We start from the raw sequence: 26,674 nt of genomic DNA on the forward strand, positions 1-26,674 counted from the left end.
CCCGTGTCCCCTGCATCGGCAGGCGGACTCTCAACCACTGCACCACCAGGGAAACCCGCACCAAGCTTTTTATTCCCTATTCAGGACATGGTGCTAATGAATTGAATTTGGTTTTTATTTTATTTATATATACTTTAAAATAGATAATATGGTAGAGCTTAAAGGCTAATAAATCAGTTATGATGACATTTAAATTGGCCAGGAGAGTTGACTCTTCTTCCTTGGTTAGATAGCATTGATAATTCTTTTGCTGGACTCTGTGCTTGATGGACATGTCTTAGTTTTCTTCCCATTTTCTGATAAGCATTTAGTTATCCTAATTCTCTTCTTTTGAAAAAAAAAAAAAGATTGTTTTTAAATATTCAGCACTAGCAACTTGCTTAGTTGTTTTGGTTCTCCTTTTAGTAGTGGCTTTTGTTAGTTTGTTGGAGCAACAAAAAAAGAGAGAGAGAAAGGGAAAAAATGTGCTAAAGCCAAAGGAAAATGAAGGAAAGGAAAATTAAAAATATTTGAACAGCTGAAGTAATAACTTTTGCTGTAGAGCACCTAATACTTGGAAATCTAGAAAAATATAGATGGATATGAACAGATGCAAGCTTGATTTGGACTATAGTAGTAGCTAATCTGATTTACTCTTCCCTTTTTTATCAAATAGCACTTCCTCCTTATTTTTAGGTATCATTGAATTACACTCTTGAAATTTTTCTGTGTTTTCAGTTATAAAATGTTAGAATTAGAGAAGTTAATACTAAATTAAAAATTCACTGTATATGTGATTAAAGCAAAATTCATATACAAACTGCACACTGTGGTCACAAGAGTCAGCTTTCACAGAGCTACTAGGCTGGGCCTTTGTACACACAGACAGTAGACATCCCTTTGTTTTGCCCCTCCTTCTCTTCTTCAGCAGTCATTCAATGACAAGCGTAAAAAGAACCTCTTTTCCCGAAAATTCCCCTTCTACAAGAACAAGGACCAGAGTGAGCAGGAAACAAGTGATGCTGACCGTAAGTATGTGGATCCAGTGGTCAACTGAAGATAAATGTAGAGGGACCTACTGCCCTGCAGTTGGTTGTTACCGTGGAGACAGTTTCAAGAGCTGCAACAGGTTACTATTTGTCTTAACTAGGGGCAATTTAACAGGCATAAATTAATTTGCATACCAATCTTTACTTTTTCTAACCCCTTAGGAATTCTTAATTTAAAGTAAATGGTATTTTTAGCTGTGTTTAAAATAGAATTTTTTAATGTAAAGGTTCTTAAAAGAAACACACTCTCAGAAGAATATTTTAGAGGAAAAACATGGGTACCTGAGAAGCTACTTATTGATTTCTAGGTATAGCATTGCCAATCTTTGATAATAGATTATCTCAAATTATTCCGTTTTATCCCATTTCTTCATTATCTGTAGACAATCTGAATTTTACTTTTAAAATAGCAAGAAATAGTCAAAATTTTTGCTTCTCTACCCTAATCAGCTTCTCATATAAAACTTTCGTTCTTTTATTAGATTATATCTAGCTGCTAGCTTATTTTAAACTCAGAAATATACAAAAATGCTCTGTAAGATACGTGCACCTGTAATGGTCTTGGAACTGTCTCTTATTGTAGCACCAATTTTATGCATTACTGACAACTATTTTCTTTGATTATCTTTTTATTGCTTGCTCTCTGGGAACTACTCTCTACAGGAGATCCCTGACGACATGGGATCAAAAGGCCTGAGTAAGTGATTAAAATACTCCCAAGTTATTTTTTAACCTCCATCTACAGACCTACCTTTTTTCAGATACATTTTGAGATTCATGGTAGCGCCCTTCTGGCATGAGGAGGTGTATGATTTAGATTGCTTTTAGATTCTTCATGTTAATAATATGCTTGGGATTTTTATTTCTGTAATACACACCTTTTATTTTTCTCCATTTTTCACATGTCATTTGAAAAACTCTCTGCTCATAATTATATTTTCCTTTTTGTAATTTTTATGGCAATTACTTTCTCTAGGAATTTTTTAAATATGAAGAAAGACTTTTGATGTTTTTTAAAATACTGCTATCTGCCCTCATTATTAGAAGGTAGAATATAATCTTCCTTACAGTTTTATGTCCCCCCCACTTTTTTTTGTTAAAACAAGTTAAAATTGCTTTGAGCCTGTGTTAGAAAAGCATTGCTATAATGTGAAACTATAAAACACAATAGGTCTTAAATATTAAAGAAGAATTATAGAACTCAAGTTCAAATAGCAGTTTATGTAGTAGGTAAATTGTATATTTTTTTAAAGAAGTTGTAAGTTATGAAAAGAATTATAAGAAATATTATCCTTTGTTTTTTCTTTAACCAAGGTGTTGTCTCTGTTTGGGGGGAGTTTTTTTGCGTTTGTTGTTCCTGTTTAATTTTCTACCTAGTACTTAACCTTCATATAAAGCTTGTTACAGAGTCTGATAATGTAGGAGTCATTTAATAAATGTTGGAATTAGTGAATGAAACAAGAAGTCATTTTAGCAAACAAAATTTTAAATGTGAATGTTTACAGATTGATTAAATGTGAAATTTTACCAAATATTACTAAGTTCTTTTAGGTGATAGTGACTCATAGAGGTAATCTTTTAGGCTGAAGTTTTTTTCTAAGTAGTTGTTTCTGTTTGCATTATTAAGCATCTTGAAAACTTATTTCTTCATAATTCATTGATCATTAAGGATATAGCCAATATCTTTTAACTTTCTAAGTTTACCTTAATAAACTTTAAATTTCACAGATTTTTTTTTCCTGATTAATGCTAACTTGACTTTTAACCTTAACTGTAGGTACTTGACTTTTATTTCAACTTTAACAATTAAAACTTTGTATTAGATTGAAAGCAGTATGTTTTATATGTAATTATTTCTATTACACACACTTTATTATTTATGCATTTGCCTTTTTAGGATCTGGCAAGAGCCACAAATTTACTATCACTAGTGGCACCCTTTTTTAATCTCTTACCTTTGGGAAAAATTATCAGTGAAATCTTCAGAAACTGGAAAATATTTCTACAGATTCTTAATGCTATATAATTTATTTTGAGAATGATCATGAGGTGGTGTGGATCATCAAATGAACCCACATATTTTTGTTACCTGTTGAGTCATCAGAGAACTATGGAAAACACATGGAAAAAGGAACTAAATGAAGAATTTGGTTCCCACGTTGATATTTTTATAGTAGATAACTACACCTTGACCACGTCGTATTTTCATCTCTCATTTTAATTGAGGTTTGAGACTTGGGAAGAGAAACAAATGAAAAATGATAACTGATTACCAGTGTCATTGATTTAATTTTCTGGTCAGTGACTTAAGATCCCTTGAATGGTAGGTTTCTGTGCTTCATCTCACAAGAACTGAAAGAATTTGTTCACGTGCTAACTTGATCAGATCAAAAAGATTTTATTTAGAAAAGGTTGACGGAGACAGAAAAATATCAGTAAAATTCTAAACTGGATATGATGGAGGTTATCACATAAAACATTACTAGCAGCTGACAAGATGCTCATTATTATACAGTAGAAAGTACTGGGAAGAAGGGTGGGTTAAGGGCATTATTTAAGATCTCAGTTATCTATATTCTAAAGTTCAGGATACAGGGAATAAACTAAGCAAAATCCTGTGCGATTTTAATATAAGAAAATAAATGTGACCTCATATTGGTATTCATTAAACCTTGCTGGAACGGGACTCATGAAGGGACTGAAAACAGAAGGACAAATTATTCCAGATAAACCTGTTGACGAGATGTGGAATAACACTGAATATCAAGAAAGATGTGTACCTGCATGTAATTTCACACAACCTATGAAAAAGTAGGGTATTTAATTAAAGAGCAGAGAGGGAAACAAAAGTGGTACCCTAGAATACTTTTCATAGACAAGAATTCGATGATTCTACAAAGAAGAGGATCAAATAAATTATTGATTTATCCTGTTGACAGTAGATGAAACAATAATAGAAATTGCCTTTCCAAACATAATTTTGACTAACAGAACTAATTAAAGTATGGTGGAAATCTGGGAGGATACAACTAAATTATCATACTTGTAAAAAGCTAGAAATAGAAATCTGTGTTGCTTTTAGAAGGCAATTTTGAAAAAATTCAAGAGGAAAAAAGTGGGTAAGATTGCTTTAAAAGAGACTAAAAGTAAGTGTAGTTCAGGAGCAGTTATATAAGGTGATCTGAAATGAAATTATACAGTTTCAGACAAGGTTTGTACCTGTCTTTTGTATGCAGTTTATTTTTATAGCTTTCCACTTTGTAGAACACCTCAGAAACTTCTACAGTTAGGCACATAGATTACCTATTACATCTCTTCTTTTTCTATTTTAAAGACTTACTTAAGTAGAGAGGTACAGAGCTCTTAAGATGCCAAAAATTGTTTAAGACTGAGGATGTGTCATATTTAGGGAGAGCAAAGAGAAAACACGTGATATAGTCTCAGGAAGAAATGTTTGACTAGGAAGGTGAGACCTGGTCAGAGAGATTTGAAATGGTTGTGATCATCAAACATATAAACAAAAATTAAAATTTTAATCTGATTATACTATCTATGTCAAAAGGATAATATTCTTGCACATAAATTTCTAACAGATCAATAAGAAACAAACACTCCCCATTAGAAAACTGGACAAAGGATATAAGAAGAATGCTCAAAAGATAAGCAAATGAAATAAGCATATAAGAAATGTTTAACGGCCCTAATAATCAATAAACAAAATGATATGTGTTACCCATCACCTTAGCAGACTTTTCTTTTAAAGGGGAATCCAGTGATGGAGATGGTTCTTTGGAATGACTACTTTTAACGTATTACTACTGGGAGTGTAAATTGGTACAGCCTTTTTGGAAAAGCATATCTTTTGATCTACTAATTCTTTTTCAAGGAATTTATCCAAAGGATGTAATCAGAGGTGGAAACAAAGGTTTATATATCAGAATGTTTTGTTTAATGTTATTTAGAAAGTAGAGCACCCCCAAAATTCAAATAATCCTAAAATGCCTTACAGTTGGGAAGTGGTTAATGAAGTATGACTTACTATATAGTATAATATTTTATAGCCATTGAAAATCATATTAAAACAATGGCCTGGAAAATGCTCACAATATAAATGAAAAAAGTAAACTATGAAACTGTACATATGTTGTCTCAGATTTGTAAATAAACACATATATTTAGGGCTATTTTTGAATAGTGTTGCTTTGAACATTTTTATACATATCTTTTGGTATGCATATATGCCTTTTATGTTGGGAAAATACCTAGGAAATGAATTGCTGGGTCACAGATATATAATATGTTAGGTATTAGTAGATAGTGCCAAGTAGTTTTCCAAAGTGGTTATACCCGTTTACCCCACCCCCACCCCCAAGTAGTATGTGAGTTCCCGTTGCTACATATCTTTCTCTATGCTTGAGATACCTGTTTTGTTTTTGTTTTTTCATTTTGGTCATTCTGGTGGATGATAGAGATATCTGTTGTGGTTTCAATTTGCGTTTCCCCAATAATAAGCTTGAACACTTTTTTATACTTGTTGGATATTTGAACATCTTCTTTGATGACATGCCTTGAAAAAGATTCTTTTTAATTTTCAGGAAAACATTTTAACTTTCTAACAAGCTCCCAAGCAATGATAATGATGCCATTCCAAGGACAATACTTTAAGTAGCAAGAGTTTATTGTAGAGGAGTTACTTAAAGGATACTTGAAAGAACTTGAAGAATTTGACTGCTTCGTAGCTATTGGTAATCTTAGAGAACTCAAGATGAGTAGGGGAAATTCCCAGAAAAGAGATTGTCGTAACTTCAATTTTTTATACATGTATAACATGTCAGACATATTCAATAGTAGACGAATAATAAAATAAACCCCACAAGTATTCATTTATCCAACTTCTCTAATTGTCAAATCATGGTTAATTTTGTTTCTTCTATACTCCCACTTTCCCCTCCACTCACTCGAGTGCAATAACTAACATTTCTTTCTTTTGTATATTAGAGATTGCAGAGTGTAATACCAATCCTAGTATAAATTTAAGATTTTTTTTTTTCTATGTGGCATTCCTACTTCTGGGAATTAATTTGAAGGAAATAGGACAAAAGGTGAAAGCCATGTAAATGAAGACGTCCATTAATAATTTGTTGATGTTTGTGGAAAACAATTTAAAGCAAATTAAAATATCTGAATAAGTAGTAAGGTAAATCATGATGTAACAGTCCAATAGAATATTATACCACAATTTAAAATGATTGTTTTGACATCTGTGTGGTAACATGAGAAGAAATTTTTAAATATAAACTTTAGAAAACCACCATTTTATATGTTATCATACATTATTCAGTCTTGTAATTTTTAATGTTCCTCCTGTATACATAATAATGATTAAGAAAGTTGTATCTTGTCTTTGTAGGTTAGAATAACAGACTTATTTTTCACTATGACAGTTTTTCAAGAACTGTACTACCATTAAGTTCTACCATTCTCTAAACTTTTCTGTAGTGCTACTTGATTTTAGGAGACTGTGGGTGGTATGGTACAGCAGATATCTCTCCTCAGGCTTTTTCCTTATCCGTTAGTTTTTTTTTTCCTTTGCCTGACATAAGAAATTTAGATTTACCTCTCTCCCATGGAAAATTTTGTTTTTTAGTTTTCATAGATAAAATTACATTTTTTAATTCAAAGGAGACGCGTATTGAGAGAGCGCAAGAGAGTACATTTACATGAGAAAAGTGCTGGCTGTATACTGAACAGTCAAGTTATGAAATGGGGGTCACTTTCAAGGAGGGGCCAGGCAGCAGATGGGTGTGTTTACTTTATCTTTTTTATTTTGCAAAGTAGCCATTGTCAGTTTTATCAAAGCAGAGTTTCTCAGAAATATTAGTCTACTTTAAAATACAATCCCACCTTCTAGAATTCCGTTCCATTTGACTTTTTTTTGAGGCATCTGAATCTGTGATATCCAAAATGCTTTATCTGTTTGATCTCAGACATGAATTTTCATTTCTCTTCAGGAACAAGAAAGAAGCTGAACTAAAAGCAAGATTATTTATTTTTTAAGATATCACTTCGTTGAAATGGGCCTCTGTTTGCTCAGATATAACTTGTCTCCTTTGTTAGTCATTACTGTATCATAACCTAAATTAAATGGTGTCAATGACATTTTCTCTTTGGGGTTTTTATGACAACAGTTGGACTGATTTAGGATCACTTTGTTATATTCTACTTTGTTATATTCTATTATAATCTATTCATAATAAGATTTTGTTCATAAACTGTTGAACAGAAAATGAGACATTTTCCTTGATTGCAGATTTTTTTTCCTTGCTAATTCATATTCATTTATTTGAAATAATTAAACTTTTCAAAGAAAATCAGAAATGTTTTTAAAAACTCTTTGGGTATCTGTGGTTTATATCTCGACATTTTGTTAAGTCACCTTGTGTTTATTTTGATAATTTGCTTTTTTTAAACTCATGACACTGTGTTTTCTTTATTTTTTCCATTGTCCTGCAATTTCAGAACATGTAACTTCTAATGCCAGTGATAGCGAAAGTAGTTACCGTAAGTGTTTTAAGTTGTTCTTTTGTTATCTCAAGTGATATATCCTTTGGGATTTTTTTCCCTTAGTGGTGTATTCTGAAAATTAAAAATTAGGTGCTTAATATTTTAAAATCAGGGAGAGCCAAGTAAAATTCTTTACTTGATAAATAAAATCATACTCTATGTACAGAAGTTAATTTCCAAAGTTTTCATAAAATACAAAAGTTCATTTTACAAAAGTGCTATTCATGTACACAGTATGTGTATGTGTGTTTGTATCTTTTATAAGAAGTAAATATCTAGTTAAATGAGTAGTAAACTTGTATTTTGTCATTTTATTTAGTAATTCTGTTTCTAACTAATCATAAAAATATTTTTCAGTAATGCTAAATTATAATTAGCTTTATTTCCTTTTTTATTCTGTGTCACCAATACTGGTGTGGGTCAAGATACTATTTATCGCCAGCTTTTGGTGAACATAAGAAATGACGAAGGGAAAATTCAACAGTTGCTTAAACAGTAATACTGATCTCTTTTTTGGTTCTTATGGTACTGTCTTGGTATTATATTATTAAGGGACCTATATAAGTGTGTGAACTTTTTAAACATATTTGGGCATGGGAGGAGGGGAGAGTACATGAATATTATCAGTTGTAGCACTTTAAAAATTAAAATTGCTTTTCTGACTTTTTTTTTTTACTGCTGTCTAATATGAAAGTAATCTTGATTACAGATGAGTATGGCTGCTCAAAAGGTCCATCCTGTTAATATCAGTCTCTAATATTTTTCATATTGACAGTATATACTTTTAACCCTCATTCATTTGATTGGTTGTTATTTTTGCTGCATAATAGTTACTTAATTTTCTTTTTTGGTATGGGAATGGGAATGTGATTTCTCGTATTTTAGCGTTTTATTAATGTACAGTCAGAACTCACCAGAGAGTAGCTGAGTAGCCTTCTAGACTAAAAAGAGGTAATGAAAGTATATACTGTCTGTCTCACCATTTGCATGAATTATTAGGTGTGGAATATTCAAATTGCATGTTTCTGATAACATGTAAAACATGTTTTACATACAGTACTTTAAAAAGCAGCTTGTAAATATACATTTTTTATGTATTATAAATTTTAAAACAACAAAATACACTTTAAAGCAGGAAAGAATATTTATGTCGGTATATGAATTGAAAAGATTTACAGCTGCATACATGTAATATAAACCAATGACAAATTTAGTGAAAAGATTGTTATAGAATCATGATAATCAAGAAGAAAATCTTCAAATACATTCTGCAATATTGATTTCATTGAACCACTTGAATTTAACAGCTCTTCCTTGTTTGTTTTCTACACGTGTGTGTGTGTGTGTGTGTGTGTGTGTGTGTGTGTGTGTGTGTGCTAAGAACTCCTGAAATTTTTAACTCTTTTAGTTATTTTCATTGAGTCGAGATATAATTCGTAGACTTTTCTATTTAGGATATTCATAAGCTCTAATCTTTTAATTTAATCCTAGAGAATTTAACTTCTGAAGTGCTTTTAAGATCAAAGCAAAATATATTTTTTCTCCTTTACTATCTATGTGATTCATTTTGTTGAAAGGGAAGGATTTAATTTTATCTAAAATTTTTTTAACTCAAAATGTTATTTTTTAAAAATTGAATAAATGAATTATTATAATAATCAATGAATTTTTTTCCTCAATGAAATAGTGACACTAGTTGTACCTTTGCATTAAAATCTTTTGGTTAGAAAATAGTTGTAATTATAAAAATGTTCGTGCTATGTTAAATGTTATACCTGGTAGGACCAAAAAAAGCAGCATATTAACAACAGAAAATTACCTAATATGCATATATGTAGAACTGCTCATTAAAATATTAATTTTTAAGGAACTATTTAATAGCTCTTAGATTCTGAATAAAAAATTAATAGCTTATACTTGACATCCCAAGTGAAGATTTTAATTCGGTCTATTGATAATCTGTAAAACCCAGAATAACAGAAAGGTAGTTATTAACTAGCACATTTATATTTTGTTTTTACACATACCAAACTTTATAATTCATCACTTTTTTCCCTAAATCTTGCCATAATTAATTTATAAAGTACCCTTTTTTTTACATCTTTGCTACTTTTCTTGGGAAAGTTCTAATAATTTATATGTTATATTAAAGAATTAAATTAGTATAGTTTTCTTTATAGATTTTCTCATCTGTATTTTAACTTTCTAATAGGTGGTCAAGAAGAATATGTCTTATCTTATGAGCCAGTGAATCAACAAGAAGGTTTGTGAAGCCTGTTGATGTTTTACAATCTTATGGAAAAAACATAATTTGGAAAATAGATCTAACTCATACCTTTAAAAAAGTTTCATTAGAATTTTAGCCTTTTTTCTTACTATACATGTATATATATATATATATATATATATGTTTACTATATGTATTTTATGAAACATGGTTTAGCCCATAGATTATTAAAATCTAATCATTTTATATTGGCTATTTTATATTGGTGTTTTATTTCCTAAGCAACTTCTTTCCAGTGTTCATAATAGTATCACTATCCTTGTTCAAAATCTTGGAATCATCTTTGATCTTTCTGTTCCTCATCTCCCTTGTCTAGTCAGTTTCTAGGCCCTATTTATTCTTATCATATCTTTCTTATTTATAACCTCCTTTCATCCCTCCTACCACAATGTTAAATCTCATTTTCACTACCAATCTCCCTGCTTCCAACATGCCCTTACAGTCCAGCGTATACACTTATATTAGATCATCTTTCTCGATGACTACTCTGATTATACCCAGTTTCTTTTTTGCCCTTCTTTGATCTGCTTCCCTACAGTTTCTACTTGAAAAGGGATCAGTAAAACACTGTACTGTGTTTTCTCATTTGTAATGAGATGATGTTAGCAATGTATAGAAACATTATTTGCTAAAATGCTGAATTTAACTTGGTTGAATTATCTAAGTGTATGACTTCCAACAGGAGATTGACTGAAGTGTAAGATTTTAATAAAGGTTTGTAAACTATCAAGTTAGGCATCATTGGTGGAGAAGGAATAAAAATAAATTCTTCATAACAGTTAATGATACTTTTGTTTTCTAGTGAAGTAAAATACACAGATGTTCGTTAAGTGTTTATTTCTTTTAACATGCAGTATATTTTTATAGTTAATTATACTCGACCAGTGATCATATTGGGACCTATGAAAGACAGGATAAATGATGACTTGATCTCAGAATTTCCTGACAAATTTGGATCATGTGTTCCTCGTGAGTAACCCACATAAAAATTCTTAATTATTGTTCTTAACATTTTGTCACTGTGTGTGGTCAAAGTAAACAGTACCATTTTTTAATGGTTTATACTTATTTTATCAGTTATTCATCCTCCATATTATTGTCACTTTTCAGATTTAAATCAATCTCTGTTGTAGTGAACTTTACAAAACGATTCTTTAAGTAGAAAATGGCTTTGTTGTGCCTTTTAATATTAAACACTTCCTCAAGTTCTTTTCTATTAAAGATACAACTAGACCAAAACGAGATTATGAGGTAGATGGAAGAGATTATCATTTTGTGACTTCAAGAGAGCAAATGGAAAAAGATATCCAGGAACATAAATTCATTGAAGCTGGGCAGTATAACAACCATCTGTATGGAACAAGTGTTCAGTCTGTGCGAGAAGTAGCAGAAAAGGTAAGCATCAGAGTGATCCCAGAATAAAGTTTCTAATCAGAAATTTTTTTTTTTCAGATATGCCTTTGACAGTATGAAAGAATGATGGATAGAAACTTTTAATTCGTGTTTTTGAAAAAATATAGATACATGTTGCAGTATTGATTACTTTAAGCAATGTTATGAATTTATTCAACTAAATATTTACTTTTAGGTGACTTAGAAAAATATATATAAGATAAAGTAGAATAAGAAGAGCAACGGGCTTCCCTGGTGGCACAGTGGTTGGGAGTCCGCCTGCTGATGCAGGGGACGCGGGTTCGTGCCCTGGTCCGGGAGGATCCCACATGCCGTTGAGCGGCTGGGCCCGTGAGCCATGACCACTGAGCCTGCACGTCTGGAGCCTGTGCTCCGCAATGGGAGAGGCCGCAGCAGTGAGAGGCCCGCGTACTGAAAAAAAAAAAAGAAGAGCAACAAAGAAAATAAGAATAGAAATGATAACATGAATCTCTGCAGGAGGGGAGGATATTATTTTGGGGTCCTGTACATTTGCTAGAGATAGACCTTGTGTTTAGCCCTAGCTTTCCAACAAGTAGCATAATTAAGAAGCTAAGATCATCAATAAAAATGAACCAGATGTTCAAGATAAGTGTAAGTGGCTCCTGGTACTGAGACTAGGCAAAAATTTCTCCTGAATGGTCATTTAATAAAAGACAGTGTGGAAAAATACTCAGTAACATTGTAATAGCAACAGATTTTTTGAAAGCAGTCTGATGATATATTGACATTGGGTTAAGGCAGTTTTATGGTAAAGCCAAAACAGTGTACTCCAGATGTGCTGCTATACTTAAATCAGTCTTTGGGCCTAGAAAATAAACATCAACAAATTATTTTATACTTTCAAAACTATAGTAGTTTAAGACTTAGTCATGAAATACCTACAAAATATAAAGCAGTAATTCAACATCTCAGTTTTCCATCTGTAAGTGCTCCTTACTTTAATTAGAGGTTTGGTTAATTGTGATTAGTTTTAAAAATCGAAAAAATGGACATGTTCAGTGATGGCAAGAATTTGGGAAAATAGAAAATCTTATTAGATATTGTTAATGGGGGTAAAATTAATAGCACTTCATTTGAGAACGATTTGGCAATACCAAATAAATGTACATAACCTGTGACTCAGAAATTCTATTTCTTGGTATCTAAGTAGAGATTCACACATAAGGATTATGTATAATGATGTGCATAGTAGCACTTTATGGTAGTGAAGAATTGGACTCAACAAAGGGGAATGGATAATTAACTGTTATTCATGCAGCAGGATACAGAAGCTAGAGTGAATAAACTAAAATATCCACTAATTAGGTGTATCCACATTAATAAATCTCAAAATAATAATGGTGAATGAATGAAGTTGCAAAGGATATATACAGGATGACCCTATTCATATAAACTTTAATTAACATAATGTAGTTCATTAATACATATTTTGTGTTTTCATAAACGTAAAAACATGCATGGGTATCAAATAAGTTATGAGGATATATAGTACAGCCCAGGGAATAATTATAAATAGAATATAACCTTTAAAAAGTGTGATCACTATGTTGTATACCAGAAACTTATATAATATTGTACATCAACTATACCTCAATTAAAAAAAAAATATTTACTGGGGAAAAAAATGCATGGGAATGATACACATCTACTTCAGGTGTATATGTAGCCGCTATTCAGTGGTTTTCCTTTGAGAGAAAAGGAAGGAAATTGTAGCTTTAGCTTTACTTGTAATATTGTATTTCTTTTAAATTTTTTAAAAATTTAAAAAACACATCTCAGCCTGACAAATAATATCCAAACTTCAGATTATTGATAAATAGAAAAGTAACACCATATCATAGCAAACTATTTCTTCTGCAAACCTTGTGGAGAAGAAAATATCAGGAGGTCCCACAAACTAGAAATATTACAAATAACACTGTGATCACAATGCAGTAAAGCTATAAATTATTAGAAAATCAAAAACTGAAAGCCTGGCCAACTGGAAGATTTTTATTGTTTATTCATATTAAAGTATAGTTGATGTACAATATTATATATGTTAGAGGTGTCCAATATAGTGATTCAGTTTTTAAAGGTTGTACTCCATTTATAGTTATTATAAAATGTTGGCTATATTCCCCATTTTGTACAGAATATCCTTATAGCTTATTTTATACATAATAGTTTGTACCTCTAAGTCCCCTACCCCTATATTGCCACTCCCCCTTTCCTCTCCCCACTGGTAACCACTAGTTTGTTCTCTGTATTTGTGAGTCTGCTTCTTTTTTCTTTTTTTTTTTTTTTTTTTTTTTTTTTCTTGCGTTATGCGGGCCTCTCACTGTTGTGGCCTCTCCCATTTGCGGAGCACAGGCTCCGGACGCGCAGGCTCAGCGGCCATGGCTCACGGGCCCAGCCGCTCCGCGGCACGTGGGATCCTCCCGAAACGGGGCACGAACCCGCGTCTCCTGCATCGGCAGACGGACTCTCAAGCACTGCGCCACCAGGGAAGCCCTTCTTTTTTCTTATATTCACTAGTTTGTCGTGTTTTTAGATTCCACATATAAATGATGTCATACAGTATTTGTCTTTCTCTGTCTGACTTATTTCACTTAGCATAATACCCTCCAAATCCATCCATGTTGCTGCACATGGCAAAATTTCATTCTTCTTATGTCTGAGTAGTAATCCATTATGTATATATACCACATCTTCTTTATCCATTCACCTGTTGATGGAAACTTAGGTTGCTTCCATATCTTGGCAATTGTAAATGATGCTGGTATGAACATTGGGGTGCGTGTATCTTTTTGAATTAGTGTTTTTGTTTTTTCAGGTATATCCCAGGAGTGAAATTGTTGGGTCATATCGCAGTTCTATTTTTAGTTTTTTGAGAAACCTTCATACTGTTTTCCACAGTGACTGCACCAATTTACATTCCCACCAGCAGTGTACAAGGGTTCCTTTTTCTCCACATCCTTGCCAACATTTGTTATTTTTGCTCTGTTTGATGATAGCTATTCTGACAGGTGTGAGGTGGTATCTCACTGTGGTTTGATTTTCATTTCCCTATGATTAATGATGTTGAGCACCTTTTCATGTGCCTGCTGGCCACCTGCATCTCCTGTTTGGAAAAATGTCTATTCAATTCTGCCCGTTTTTTAAACAGGTTATTTGTTTATTTGATGCTGAGTTGTATGAGCTGTATATATGTTGTATATTAATCCCTCATCAGTTCTACTATTTGCAAATATCTGCTCCCATTCAGTAGGTTGTCTTTTCATTTTGTCAATGATTTCCTTTGCTGTGCAAAAGGTTGTATGTTTAATTAGGTCCTATTTGTTTATTTTTGCTTTTATTTCATTTGTGTTAGGAGACAGAGCCAAAAAAATACTGCTGTGATTTATTTCAAAAAGTGTTCTGCCTATGTTTTACTCTAGGAGTTTTATACTATCCAGTCTTACATTTGGGTCTTTAATTCATTTTGAGTTTACTTTTGTATATAGTGTTAGAGAATGTTCTAATTTAATTGTTTTACATGTAGCTGACCAGTGTTCCCAGCAGCACTTACTGAAGAGAGAAGTCTTTTCTCCATTGTTTATTCTTGCCACCTTGTCATAGATTAATTGACCATTAGTGCATGGGTTTATTTCTGGGCTTTCTATCCTGTTCCAGTGATGTCAGTTTTTGTGCCAGTACCATACTGTTTTGATTACTATAGCTTTGTAGTATAGTCTGAAGTCAGGGAGCATGATTACTACACATACATTCTTCTTTCTCAAGATTGTTTTGGCTATTTGGGGTCTTTTGTGTTTCCATAAAAATTTTAAATTTATTTGTTCTAGTTCTGTGAAAAATGCCATTGGTATTTTGATAGGGATTGCATTGAATCTGTAGATTACCTTGGGTAGTATGCTCATTTTAGCAATATGAATTCTTCCAATCCAACAACATGATACATCTTTCCATGTATTTGTGTCATCTTCAATTTCTTTCATCAGTGTTTTATAGTTTTCTGAGTACAGGTCTTTTACCTCCTCGGGTAGGTTTATTCCTACATATTTTATTCTTTTTGATGCAGTTGTAAATGGGATTGTTTCATTAATTTCTCTTTCTGATAGTTTGTTGCTAGTGTATAGAAATGCAACACACTTCTGTATGTTAATTTTGTATCCTGCAACTTTATACCAAATTTATTGATGAGCCCTAGTAGTTTTCTGGTCTGTATACAGTATCATGTCATCTGCAGACAGTGACAGTTTTACTTCTTCAGTTCCAATTTGGATTCATTTTATTTCTTTTTCTTGTCTGGTTGCTGTAGCTAGGACTTCTACTACTAAATAAAAGTGGCAGGAGTGGATATCCTTGTCTTGTTCCTGATCTTAGAGGAAATGCTTCAGCTTTTCACCTTTGAGTATCATGTTAGCTGTGGGTTTGTTGTAAATGGACTTTATTATCTTGAGGTATGTTCCTTCTGTGCCCAGTTTCTGGAGAGCTTTATCATAATTGGGTGCTGAATTTTGTCAAAAGCTGTTTCTGCATCTATTGAGATGATAGTATGGTTTTTATTCTTCAGTTTGTTAATGTGGTGTATCATACTGAGTGATTTGTGTATACTGAAAAATCCTTGCATCTGGGATAAATTGCACTTGGTCGTGGTGTATGATCCTTTTAATGTACTGTTGGATATGGTTTACTAAATTTCTGTTTAGGATTTTTGCATGTATGTTCGTCATTGATAATTCACCTCTAGTTTTCTTTTCTTGTGATATCTTTGTCTGGTTTTGGTATCAGGGTAATGCCAGCCTCATAGAATGAGTTCAGAAGCATTCCTTCCTCTGCAATCTTTTGGACTAGTTTGAGAAGGGTAGGTGTTAACTCTCTCTAAATGTTTGATAGAATTCACCTGTGAAACCATGTGGTCCTGGGCTTTTGTTTGTTGGGCAGTTTTTAATTACTGATACAGTTTCATTACTGGTAATGGGTCTGCTCATATATTCAATTTCTTGCTGTTTCACTCTTGGGAGAGTGTACCTTTCTAAGAATCTGTTTATTTCTTCTAGGTTGTCCATTTTATTGGCATATAGTTGTTTCTAGTAGTCTCTTATGATCCTTTGCATTTCTGTGGTGTCAGTTGTAACTTCTTTTTCATTTCTGATTTTATTGATTTGGACCCCCTCTCTTTTTTTTTTTGATGAGTCTGGCTATAGGTTTATCAATTTTATTTATCTTTTCAAAGAACCAGCTTTTAGTTTCATTGATTTTTTTCTATTGTTTTCTTCATCTCTATTTCATTTATTTCTGCTCTGATCTTTATGATTTCTTTCCTTCTACTAACCTGGAGGGGTTTTTTTTCTTTCTCTAGTTCTTTTAGATGTAAAGTTAGGTTGTTTATTTGAAATTTTTCTTTTGTCCTGAGGTAAGCTTGTATCTCTATAAACTTCCCTCTTAGAACTGCTTTTTGCTGTGTTCCATAGTTTTTGGATCATCATGTTTTTGTTTTCATTTGTCTCTAGGTATTTTTTATTTGCTTGTTGATTGCTTTATTGATCCATTGGTGGTTTAGTAGCTTATTATTTAGCCTTCACATATTTGTGTTTTTTGCAGTTTTTTTTTCTTGTAGTTGATTTCTAGTCTCATAGCATTGTCGTCAGAAAAGATGCTTAATATGATTTCAGTTTTCATAAATTTACCAAGGCTTGTTTTGTGGCCTAGCATGTGATCTGTCCTGGAGAATGTTCCATGTGCACTTGAAAAGAATATGTATTCTCCTGCTTTCAGATGTAATGCTCTTTATCAATTAAGTCCATCTGGTCTATTGTGTTATTTAAGGCTAATGTTTCCTTATTGATTTTCCATCTGGATGATCTGCCCATTGGTGTAAGTGGGATGTTAAACTCCCCTACTACAACTGTGTTCTGTCAATTTCTCCTTTTATGTTCTTAAAATTTGCCTTATATATTTAGGTGTTCCTATGTTGGGTGCATATATATTTACATTTGTTACGTCTTCTTGGATTTATCCCTTGATCATTATGTAGTGTCCTTTTTTTTGTTTCTTGTCACAGTCTTTATTTTAAAGTTGATTTTATCTGATATAAGTATTGCTACTCTGGCTTTTTTTTTTAATTTCCATTTGCGTGGAATACCTTGTTCCATCCCCTCACTTTCAGTCTGTGTGTGTCTTTAGATCTGAAGTGAGTCTCTTGTAGGCAGCATATACACCAGTCTAATTTTTGTATCCTTGATTCCAGCATTTAGTCCATTTACATTTAAGATAATTATCAGTATGTATGTTCTTCCTGCCATTTTGTTAATTGCTTTGCAGTTGTTTTTGCATGTCTTTTTTTCCCTTCTTTTGTTCTCTTGTGATTTAATGACTGTCTTTAGTGTTATGTTTGGATTCTTTTTTCTTTTTTGTGTGTGTATCTATTACAGATTTTTGGTTTGTGATTACCATGAGGCTTTTGTATAGCACTCTGTATGCATACGTGATTGTTTTAAGTTGCTTATCTCTTCATTTCAAATGCATTTTAAAGACCCGCCATTTGTACTCTCTTCCCCTCACAATTACTGTTTATCTGATTGTTTTATATAACCCTGAACTGCTTATTGTGGATGTAGATGATTTTACTACTTTTCTCTTTTAACCTTCCTACTGCCTTTACTGTATATTTGCCTTCACTGTTGAGTATTTTCATTTTGTAATTTTCTTGTTTCTTGTTGTGGCCTTTTCTTTTCCACCTAGAGAAGTTCCTTTAACATTAGTTGTAGAACTGATTTGGTGGTGCTGAACTCTTAGCTTTTGCTTGTCTGTAAAGCTTTTGATCTCCATCAAATCTAAATTAGAGCCTTGCTGGGTAGAGTATTCTTGGTTGTAGGTTTTCCCCTTTCATCTCTTTAAATATATCATGCCACTTCATTCTGGGCTGCAGAATTTCTGATGAAAAATCAGAAATTTACGGGTGTTCCCTTGCATGTTATTTGTTGCTTTTCCCTTGCTGCTTTTAACGTTTTCTATTTATCTTTAATTTTTGTCATTTTAATTACAATGTGTCTTGGTATGTTCCTCTTTGGATTAATTCTGTTTGGGACTCTGCACTACCTGGACTTGGGTGACTGTTCCCTTTCCCAGGTTAGGGAGGTTTTCAGCTGTTACGTCTTCATTTATGTTCTCAGCCCCTTTCTCTCTTCTGGGACCCATGTAATGCAAATATTGATGTGCTTGATGTTGTCCCAGAGGTCTCTTTAACTGTCCTCATTGCTTTTCATTCTTTTTTCTTTTTTCTCTTCAGTGGCAGTAATTTCCACTACTCTGTCTTCCAGCTCACTAATCCATTCTTCTGTATCACTTAGTTTACTATTGATTCCTTCTAGTGGACTTTTCATTTTAGTTATTGTATTCTTCATCTCTGTTTGGTTGTTCTTTATATTTTCTAACTCTTTGTTAAAAACTTCTAATTTCGAAATTCCCGGATGGTCCAGCAGTTAGCACTCCACATCACTGCAGAGGGCACAGGTTCAATCCCTGCTTGGGGAACTAAGATCCCACAAGCCGCACAGAGCAGCCAAAAAAAAAAAAAACACTTCTACCTGCTCACTCTGTGCATCCATTCTTCTCCCAAGTTCTTTAATCATCTTTACAATCATTACCTTGAATTCTTTCTTGGGTTGATTGCCTATCTCCACTTCACTTAGTTCTTCTTCTGGGGTTTTATCTTGTTCCTTTGTCTGGAACATGTTTCTCTGCCACCTCATTTTATCTAAGTTGCTATTTGTATTTTTATGTATCTGGTAGGTTAGTTACATTTCCCAGCCTTGGACAAGTGGCCTTCTGTAAGAGATGCCCTATGTGTCCCAGCAGCACACTCCCGTCTCGTCACCCAAGATACATGTTTTAGGTGATCCTCCTATGAAGGGGGGTCATTCTGTTGTGAGAGGCTGACTATGTGGGCAGTGTGGTAGGCATGGTTGGCCCCTAGCCCGGTTGGTTGCCAGGCTGCTGACTGTTGGTTAGCATGGCCTGGTCACACAGTGGGTGACTGCAGAACCCCAGGATGCCTCAGGGCTTATGCGAGCTCACTGATGGGCAGAGTTAGGGCCCAAAAGACTCTGGGGCTGTTGTCCACCCACTGTTGAGTGAAGCCAAGTCCTGGGGTTAGTGCTGGACTACTAACAGGCAAAGCCAGATCCTGGAGTCTGGCTGCAGGGCCATGGGATCCCAGAGCTGGTGTCAGATCACTGGTGGCAGAGCAGTTCCTCATACAGTTGGTCACAGTGTCCAGGGAGTCCCAAAGCTTCTGTTGGCCTACTGTGGGCAGGCTGGGTCTGCAGGCTGCAGGATTATGGTTTTCTTGTACCTGATGTCTGCCCACTGGTGGGTGAAGCTGGTCTAGAGGCTAATTCAGGCTTCCGGGAAGGCAGAGCTGGTGCCTGTCCACTGGTAGATGTAGCTGGGTCATGGCCCTCTCTTGGGCAGGGGCATGTCTAGAGGTGACTCTGGGTTCAGGAAGTCTTTAGGCAACCTGTCTGCTGATAGGTGGAGATGTATTCCCACCCAGTTAGTTGTTTGGCCTGAGGCATCACAGCACTGGCACCTACAGGCTGTTAGGTGAGGCCAGGTCTTGGCACTAATGAGCCATAAGGAGGATCCCACTATGACGACCACCCACACCAGTGTCCATGTGGTAGAAAACTCCCATGTGTGGCTGCCACCAGTGCCTGTGTCCCCAGGGTGAGTGGCAGCCACCCCACCTCTCCAGGAGATTCTTCAAGACCAGCAGGTAGGTCAGCCCAGGCTCCCATCAGATTACTGCTTTTGCCCTGGGTGCTGGTGCATGTGAGATTTTGTGTGCACCCTTTAATAGTGAAGTCTCTATTTCCCCCAGTCCTTTGGGACTCACAAAATTGATCTCCACTGGCCTTCAGAACCAAATGCTGTGGAGACTTGTGTTCCTGGTGCAGGGTCCTCAGGCTGGGGAGCCCAACATGGGGCTCAGAACTCTCATTCCTGTGGAAAAACCTCTGTAATATAATTATTCTCCAGTTAATGGGTCACCCATCCAGGGGTATGCAACTTGATTATATCACAAGTGTACCCCTCCTACCTGTCTTGTTGTCATTCCTTCTCTATGTGTTTAATTGTAGATCTTTTCTGGTAGGTTCTGATCTTTTTCATACATGGTCGTTCTGCGGGTAGTTGTGATTTTGGTGTGCTCATGAGAGGAGGTGAGCTCAGGGTCTTTCTACTCTGCCATCTTGGCCAGTCTCTCTCCCAGTTAGAAAATTTAAAGCCACCTCTTAACGCTTAAGTAAAGGAAAAAATACAGAATGAAATTACAGAATTTCTTAAAAATGAAAGTAGTACATATCAGAATCATGGGATACATTTAAAACACTGATCAAAGGAAAATTCATAGACTTAAGAACATTTCCAAAGAATGCGAATAGGGATTTCCCTGGTGGCACAGTGTTAAGAATCCTCCTGCCAGTGCAGGGGATACAGGTTTGAGCTCTGGTTGGGGAAGATCCCACATGCTGCAGAACAACTAAGCCTGTGCACCACAACTGCCAAGCCTGCACACTGCAACCACTGAAGCCCACGTGCCTAGAGCCCATGCTCTGCAACAAGAGAAGCCACCACAATGAGAAGCCCACATGCCACACCAAAGAGTAGCCCCCACTCACCACAACTAGAGAAAGCCCGCATGCAGCAACACAGACCCAACGCAGCCAAAAATAAAATTAAATAAATAAATAATTTTTTTTTAATGAATGAGAGTAAATAAACCAAATCCCTAGTGTAAAGTACTAGAAAAAGACAAAGGAAGAACATGATATAAATAAAAGCAGAAATTACGTGGTAAGCAGAAGGAAGAAAATGAAGATCAGAAAGGAAACTAATAAGAAAACAAAAGCAATAGAGAAAATCGATGAAACCAAAACTTGTCCTTTGAGAAGATCAAAGTTATTGATAAACCTTTAACCAGACTGGTCAGAAAAAAGGAGAGAAGTCACAAATTGCCAAAATCAGGAATGAGAGAAATAACCAAATCTACAAATATTTAAAGAAAAGTCAGAAATTAGTAACAACTTTATACCACTGAGTTCAACAATTTAGATGAAAAGGATAAATTCCTTGAAAGGAATAAACTACTTAAGCTCAAGAAGAAATTGATAATTTGAATAGCCCTACATCTGTTAAAGAAATTGATTTGTATTTAAAAACCTTTCCACAAAGAAAATTCCAGGCCCAGATGGCTTCACTAATAAATTTTACCAAACACTTAAGGAAGAAACAATACCCCTTTTCTACCATAAAATTTAAAAAGAGTGAGTGCTTCCCAATTTATTCTGAGTCCAGCATTACCTAGATTTCAAAACCTGACTAAACATTACCAAAAAAACTACAGACCAATTTCTGTGAACATAGATGCAGAATTTCTAGCAAAATTTTTACAAATTTGATCTAACAACATAAAAAAGATAATATAACCACCAAGTTAGGGTTTATCCAGTGAATTCCAGGTAAATTTTAACATGAGGAAAGCAGTCAGTTTACCTCACCATATTAAACTAAAAAAGGAAAACCATATGATTATATCCATAGTTTAGGAGAAGCTTTGACAGAATCCAGCATCCTTTTTATTTTTGGCTGCATTATGTGTTCGTTGCTGTGCGCGGGCTTTCTCTAGTTGCGGCAAGGGGGAGCTACTCTTCGTTGTGGTGCACAGGCTTCTCACTGCAGTGGCTTTTCTTGTTGCGGAGAGCGGGCTCTAGGCGCGCGGGCTTCAGTAGTTGCAGCACATGGGCCCTAGAGCACGCAGGCTTCAGTAGTTGTGGCACACAGGCTTCAGTAGTTGTGGCTCACGGGCTCTAGAGCACAGGCTGAGTAGTTGTGATGCACAGGCTTAATTGCTTCACAGCATATGGGATCTTCCGGACCAGGGATCAAACGTGTGTCCCCTCCATTGGCAGGCAGATTCTTAACCACTGCACCACCAGAGAAGTCCCCCAACATCCATTCTTGATTAAACTCTCCACAAACTGGGAATAGAAAAGAACTTTCTCAAACTGATAAATAATATTCTAAAAATCCTACACCTATCATCATACTTAATGATAAAAGAAGCTCAGTGTTTTCCCCCTAAAATCAGAAACATGTCAAGGATACCCACTCTCACCACTTGTTTTCAGCATTGTACTAGAGGTCCTAGCCAGTGCAGTAAGACAAGAGAGAGAAATCAAAGTCATCCAAATTGGAAAGGAAGAAGTAGAATTGTCCTTATTTGCAGACAACGTGATTGTCTATGTAAAAAATCTGATAGAATCTACAAAAAGAAAAAATAATGCTACTAGAACTAGTAAATAAGTTTAGCAAGATCAAAGGATACAGTATTGATCACTATACAAAAATCAATTTAATTGTATTTCTATACACTAGACCAAATTGAAATTTTAAAAAACATTATTTGTAGTAGCATTAAAAAAATATTAAATACTTAGAGATAAATCTGACCAAAAAACTTTGCAGATCAGTACACTAAAAACTACAAAGCATTGCTGAGAGAATTAAAGAAGACCTAAATAAATGGAGAGATGCAGCGTGCTCATGGATTGAAAGGCTCAGTGTTGTTTAGATATCAGTTTTGTTCACTTGCACTTTAGGCTCAGTACAACCCCAATCAAAAATCCCAGGAGTTCTTTTTGTAGAAATTGACATGATAATAATACTAAAGTTCATACAGAAATGCAAAAGATCTAAAATAGCCAAAACAACTTTGAAAAAGAACGAAGCTGAGGGACTCACACTACTTCATTTTGAAATTTATAAAACTACAGTTAATCAAGATGGTATGCATAAAAGATACTGGCATGAAGATAGGTAGATCGGGGCTTCCCTGGTGACGCAGTGGTTGAGAGTCCGCCTGCTGATGCAGGGGACATGGGTTCGTGCCCCGATCCGGGAAGATCCCACATGCCGCGGAGCGGCTGGGCCCGTGAGCCATGGCCGCTGAGCCTGCGCGTCCGGAGCCTGTGCTCTTTGCAACGGGAGAGGCCACAACAGGGAGAGGCCCATGTACTGCAAAAAAAAAAAAAAAAAAAAGGTAAATCAGTGTAACATACTAGAGAATCCTTAAATGGACCCACATATATATGGACAGCTGTGGTCAAAGATGCAAAGGCAATTCAGTGGAGAAAAGGATATTCTTTCAACAAATGGTGATGGAACAATTGACTAGCCACACCTCATACCATACACAGAAATTAACTCAAAATAGATCCTAAATCTGAATCCTAGAACTATAAACATAGGAAAAATCTTCATGACTTTGGGTTTGGCAGTGATTCCTAAGATAATATACCAAAAGCACGATCCATAAAAGAAAAAAAATGATAAATTGGACTTCATCAAGATTAAAACTTCTGCTCTTGGGGGAAAAAGGAAAAAACACTGTTAAGTGAATAAAAAGACAAGCCATATACTAGGAGAAAATATTTTCACATCATGTATTTCATAAAAGATTTGTATCTAGAATATGTAGAGAGCTCTTTCATCACAATAATAAAGACAACCCTATTTTTAAATGAACAAAGGATTTGAAAAGACGTTTCTCGAAGGAAGATATAAAAATGGCCAATAAACACGTGAAAAGATACTCAACACAGTCATTCATTAGGTAAATGCAGATTGAAACCTTAATGAGGAGCCACTACATACCCATTGGAATGGCTAAGTTTTTTTAAACTGACCATTACCAAGTTTTGACAGAGATAGGAGGAAAGAAATCATATGTCCATACAGAGACTTAACATGAATATTTGTAACAGCTTTATTTATAATGGGCAAAAACTGGAAATAACCCAGATGTCCCTCATCTGGTGAATGGATAAACAAAGTGTGGTATATTCATGTAATGGAATACTACTCAGCAATAAAAAGTAATAAATTGTTGATGTAACACAACAGCATGGATGAATCCCAAAGTAGTTATGCTAAGTGAAAGGAGCCAGACAGTAAACTACATACTGAATAATTGTACTTATATAAAGTTTTAGAAATTTCATACAAATCTATAGTAACAAAAAGCAGACCAGTGGTTGCTTGGAGAAGGACAGGAAGGAGAGGTTACAAAGAGGCATGAAACTGGGGAGTGACTGATAGATTTATTATTTTGATTATGGTGATGATTTCAAGGTGTATACACATGTCAAAACTTACCAAATTGTATACTTTCAACATCTGCAGTTTATTGTATATCAGTTAATGCCTTAACTGAGCCTTTTTTTTCTTTTAACTGACATTCCTCCTAGTGCTTTGGGGGAAAACAGAACTTGTATCTTTAATATTATATGCTTTCTGAACTACTTAAGATTTTTGTCACTTGCATACATATTCTTTATAATAAAAATAATTAATAAAATGGATTTTTGTAAGAAATTAAGGTGGAGAATAGAAAAGCAGAAGATCTAGAAAGAAATAACACAATAGACAAACTACTAGCTAACCTGATTTTTTTTTAAGGGGAGAATCACAAACACTAGACATAGGAAATGACAAGGGGACATAACCATTGAAATATTATGAAATCATAAAAGACTGTATTGCATATCTTTATATAAATAAAATTTTAAACTTGGTTGAGATGGATAATTTCCTAGAAAAATACAGTTTACCAAAATTGACCTATTAGAGATGGAAAGATTTCTACAGAAGAAGAAATATTTAGAAGAAATAGAGCAAGTTATCAAGAAACTATATCACAAAAAACATCAGCCCCAAATGACTTCATGGGGGAATTCTAATAAATCTTGAAAGGTTAGATCATCCTAAAGCTCCATAAATACTGTTCAAGAGCATTCTTTTTATGAAGCAAGTCTAATATTGATATCTAAACTTGATGAAGACAGTGAAAATTTTAGATCAGTATCACTGATAAATATTAATACAAAAGTGTTAAATATTTTAGTAAACAGAATCCAGTACTACATTGCAAAAATAGTATACCATGACCAAATGGGATTAAAGGTATTTAAAGTCAGCTCAATATTAGGAAATCCATTAATGTAATCTACCACATTAACAGATCTAAAGAGAAAAATCATATATTCACAGATGCCTGAAAAGCATTTGGTAAAATCCAGTACCTCTACTGGGAGGGGGAAATCTCAAAAATACAGAGATTGTTGTTATTTTTTTAAAGAGAAAAAAGAAAAAGATTGAGATGGACGGATCGAAATCCTTAATGGGAGAAACATTGAGGCAGTGCCATTATGATAGGAGCAAGGCAAGGATGTCCATTATCTCTACTACTACTCAAGGTATTAGTCAATGCTATTACACAATACAGATCAATCAGAGGCATAAGAATTGGAAAAGAAATAAAACTATCTCTGTTTTCAGATAATATAGTAACCTAGAAACCATACAAAATTTATTATAAAATTTATTTTGTAAAAGGTAAATTTATTGTAAAATTAAAGACTTATAAAATCAAAGACAAAATAAAAAGCTAGAGTAAGGTAGCATATAAAATTAATATTAATTCTGCATAATATTAATATGCAGAAATTAATAGCTTTCTTTTACATGAACAGTAATCAGAAGATGATTATAGAGAAAACCCCATTTATAATATAAGAAATAGCATGTAAAATACTTAGTAGACTTAATGAGAAATTTGCAGACTTACATGAAGAAATCTGTAAAACACTCCTGAAAGACAGAATATTAGACTTGATCAAATATAAAGACTTCCCTTGTTCTTAGCTATGACAGTTCAATGTTGTAAAGCTGCCAGTTCTGTCTAAGCTAATTTATATATGAGCACAATCCCGGTAAAAATAACTACCAGCTTTTTTATGGGGTTAGACAAATTGAATTGAAGTTCATAAGAGAAGCCAGGACAACACAAAAAGAAAAGCTACAAGAGATTCTAGCCCTACCAGATATTAAAGAATACTGTTAAGACTTCTTAATTAAAACAGTGTGTTAATGACCCATGAATAGGACAAAAGGATGAGTAGAATAGAAAAGAGAATCCAGGAAGATCCAAATACATATGAAAATATAGTATATGACAAAGGTGCAATCTCATATCACTGGGGCTTTTTAATAATGGGCTTTTAAGTACATAGTGCTGGAACAACAAGAAAAGGTAAGTTAGAACCATACTTCTGAGGGACTTCCCTGATGGTGCAGTGGATAAGACTCCATGCTCCCAGTGCAGGGGGTCTGGGTTCAATCCCTGGTCAGGGAACTAGATCCCACATGCATGCTGCAACTACGAGTTCACATGCCACAACTAAGGAGCCCACAAGCTGCAACCAAGGAGCCCAGGTGCTGCAACTAAGACCCAGTGCAACCAAATAAATAAATAAAT

At 34.3% G+C, this 26,674-nt stretch overlaps 1 protein-coding gene across 7 annotated transcripts in view; it reads left to right on the plus strand.

The window, feature by feature from the left end:
• DLG1 (discs large MAGUK scaffold protein 1) overlaps window positions 1-26,674 on the plus strand; it is a 296,591-nt gene that overhangs the window by 252,956 nt on the left and 16,961 nt on the right. For 3 of the 7 annotated variants that reach the window (XM_007465853.1, XM_007465855.1, XM_007465858.1), the window contains 5 exons: window positions 1,692-1,725; window positions 7,548-7,589; window positions 9,805-9,855; window positions 10,747-10,848; window positions 11,102-11,274. In XM_007465853.1, the coding sequence (XP_007465915.1) occupies window positions 1,692-1,725; window positions 7,548-7,589; window positions 9,805-9,855; window positions 10,747-10,848; window positions 11,102-11,274 (402 nt within the window). Of the gene's footprint in view, window positions 1-907; window positions 1,008-1,691; window positions 1,726-7,547; window positions 7,590-8,286; window positions 8,323-9,804; window positions 9,856-10,746; window positions 10,849-11,101; window positions 11,275-26,674 lie in introns of all 7 variants that reach the window. The other 4 variants (XM_007465857.1, XM_007465856.1, XM_007465852.1 and 1 more) reach the window with 3 other exon arrangements.

This window comes from Lipotes vexillifer, unplaced genomic scaffold (genome assembly GCF_000442215.2).
Source record: "Lipotes vexillifer unplaced genomic scaffold, Lipotes_vexillifer_v1.1 scaffold853, whole genome shotgun sequence".
In the NCBI taxonomy this organism is placed as follows: domain Eukaryota; kingdom Metazoa; phylum Chordata; class Mammalia; order Artiodactyla; family Lipotidae; genus Lipotes; species Lipotes vexillifer.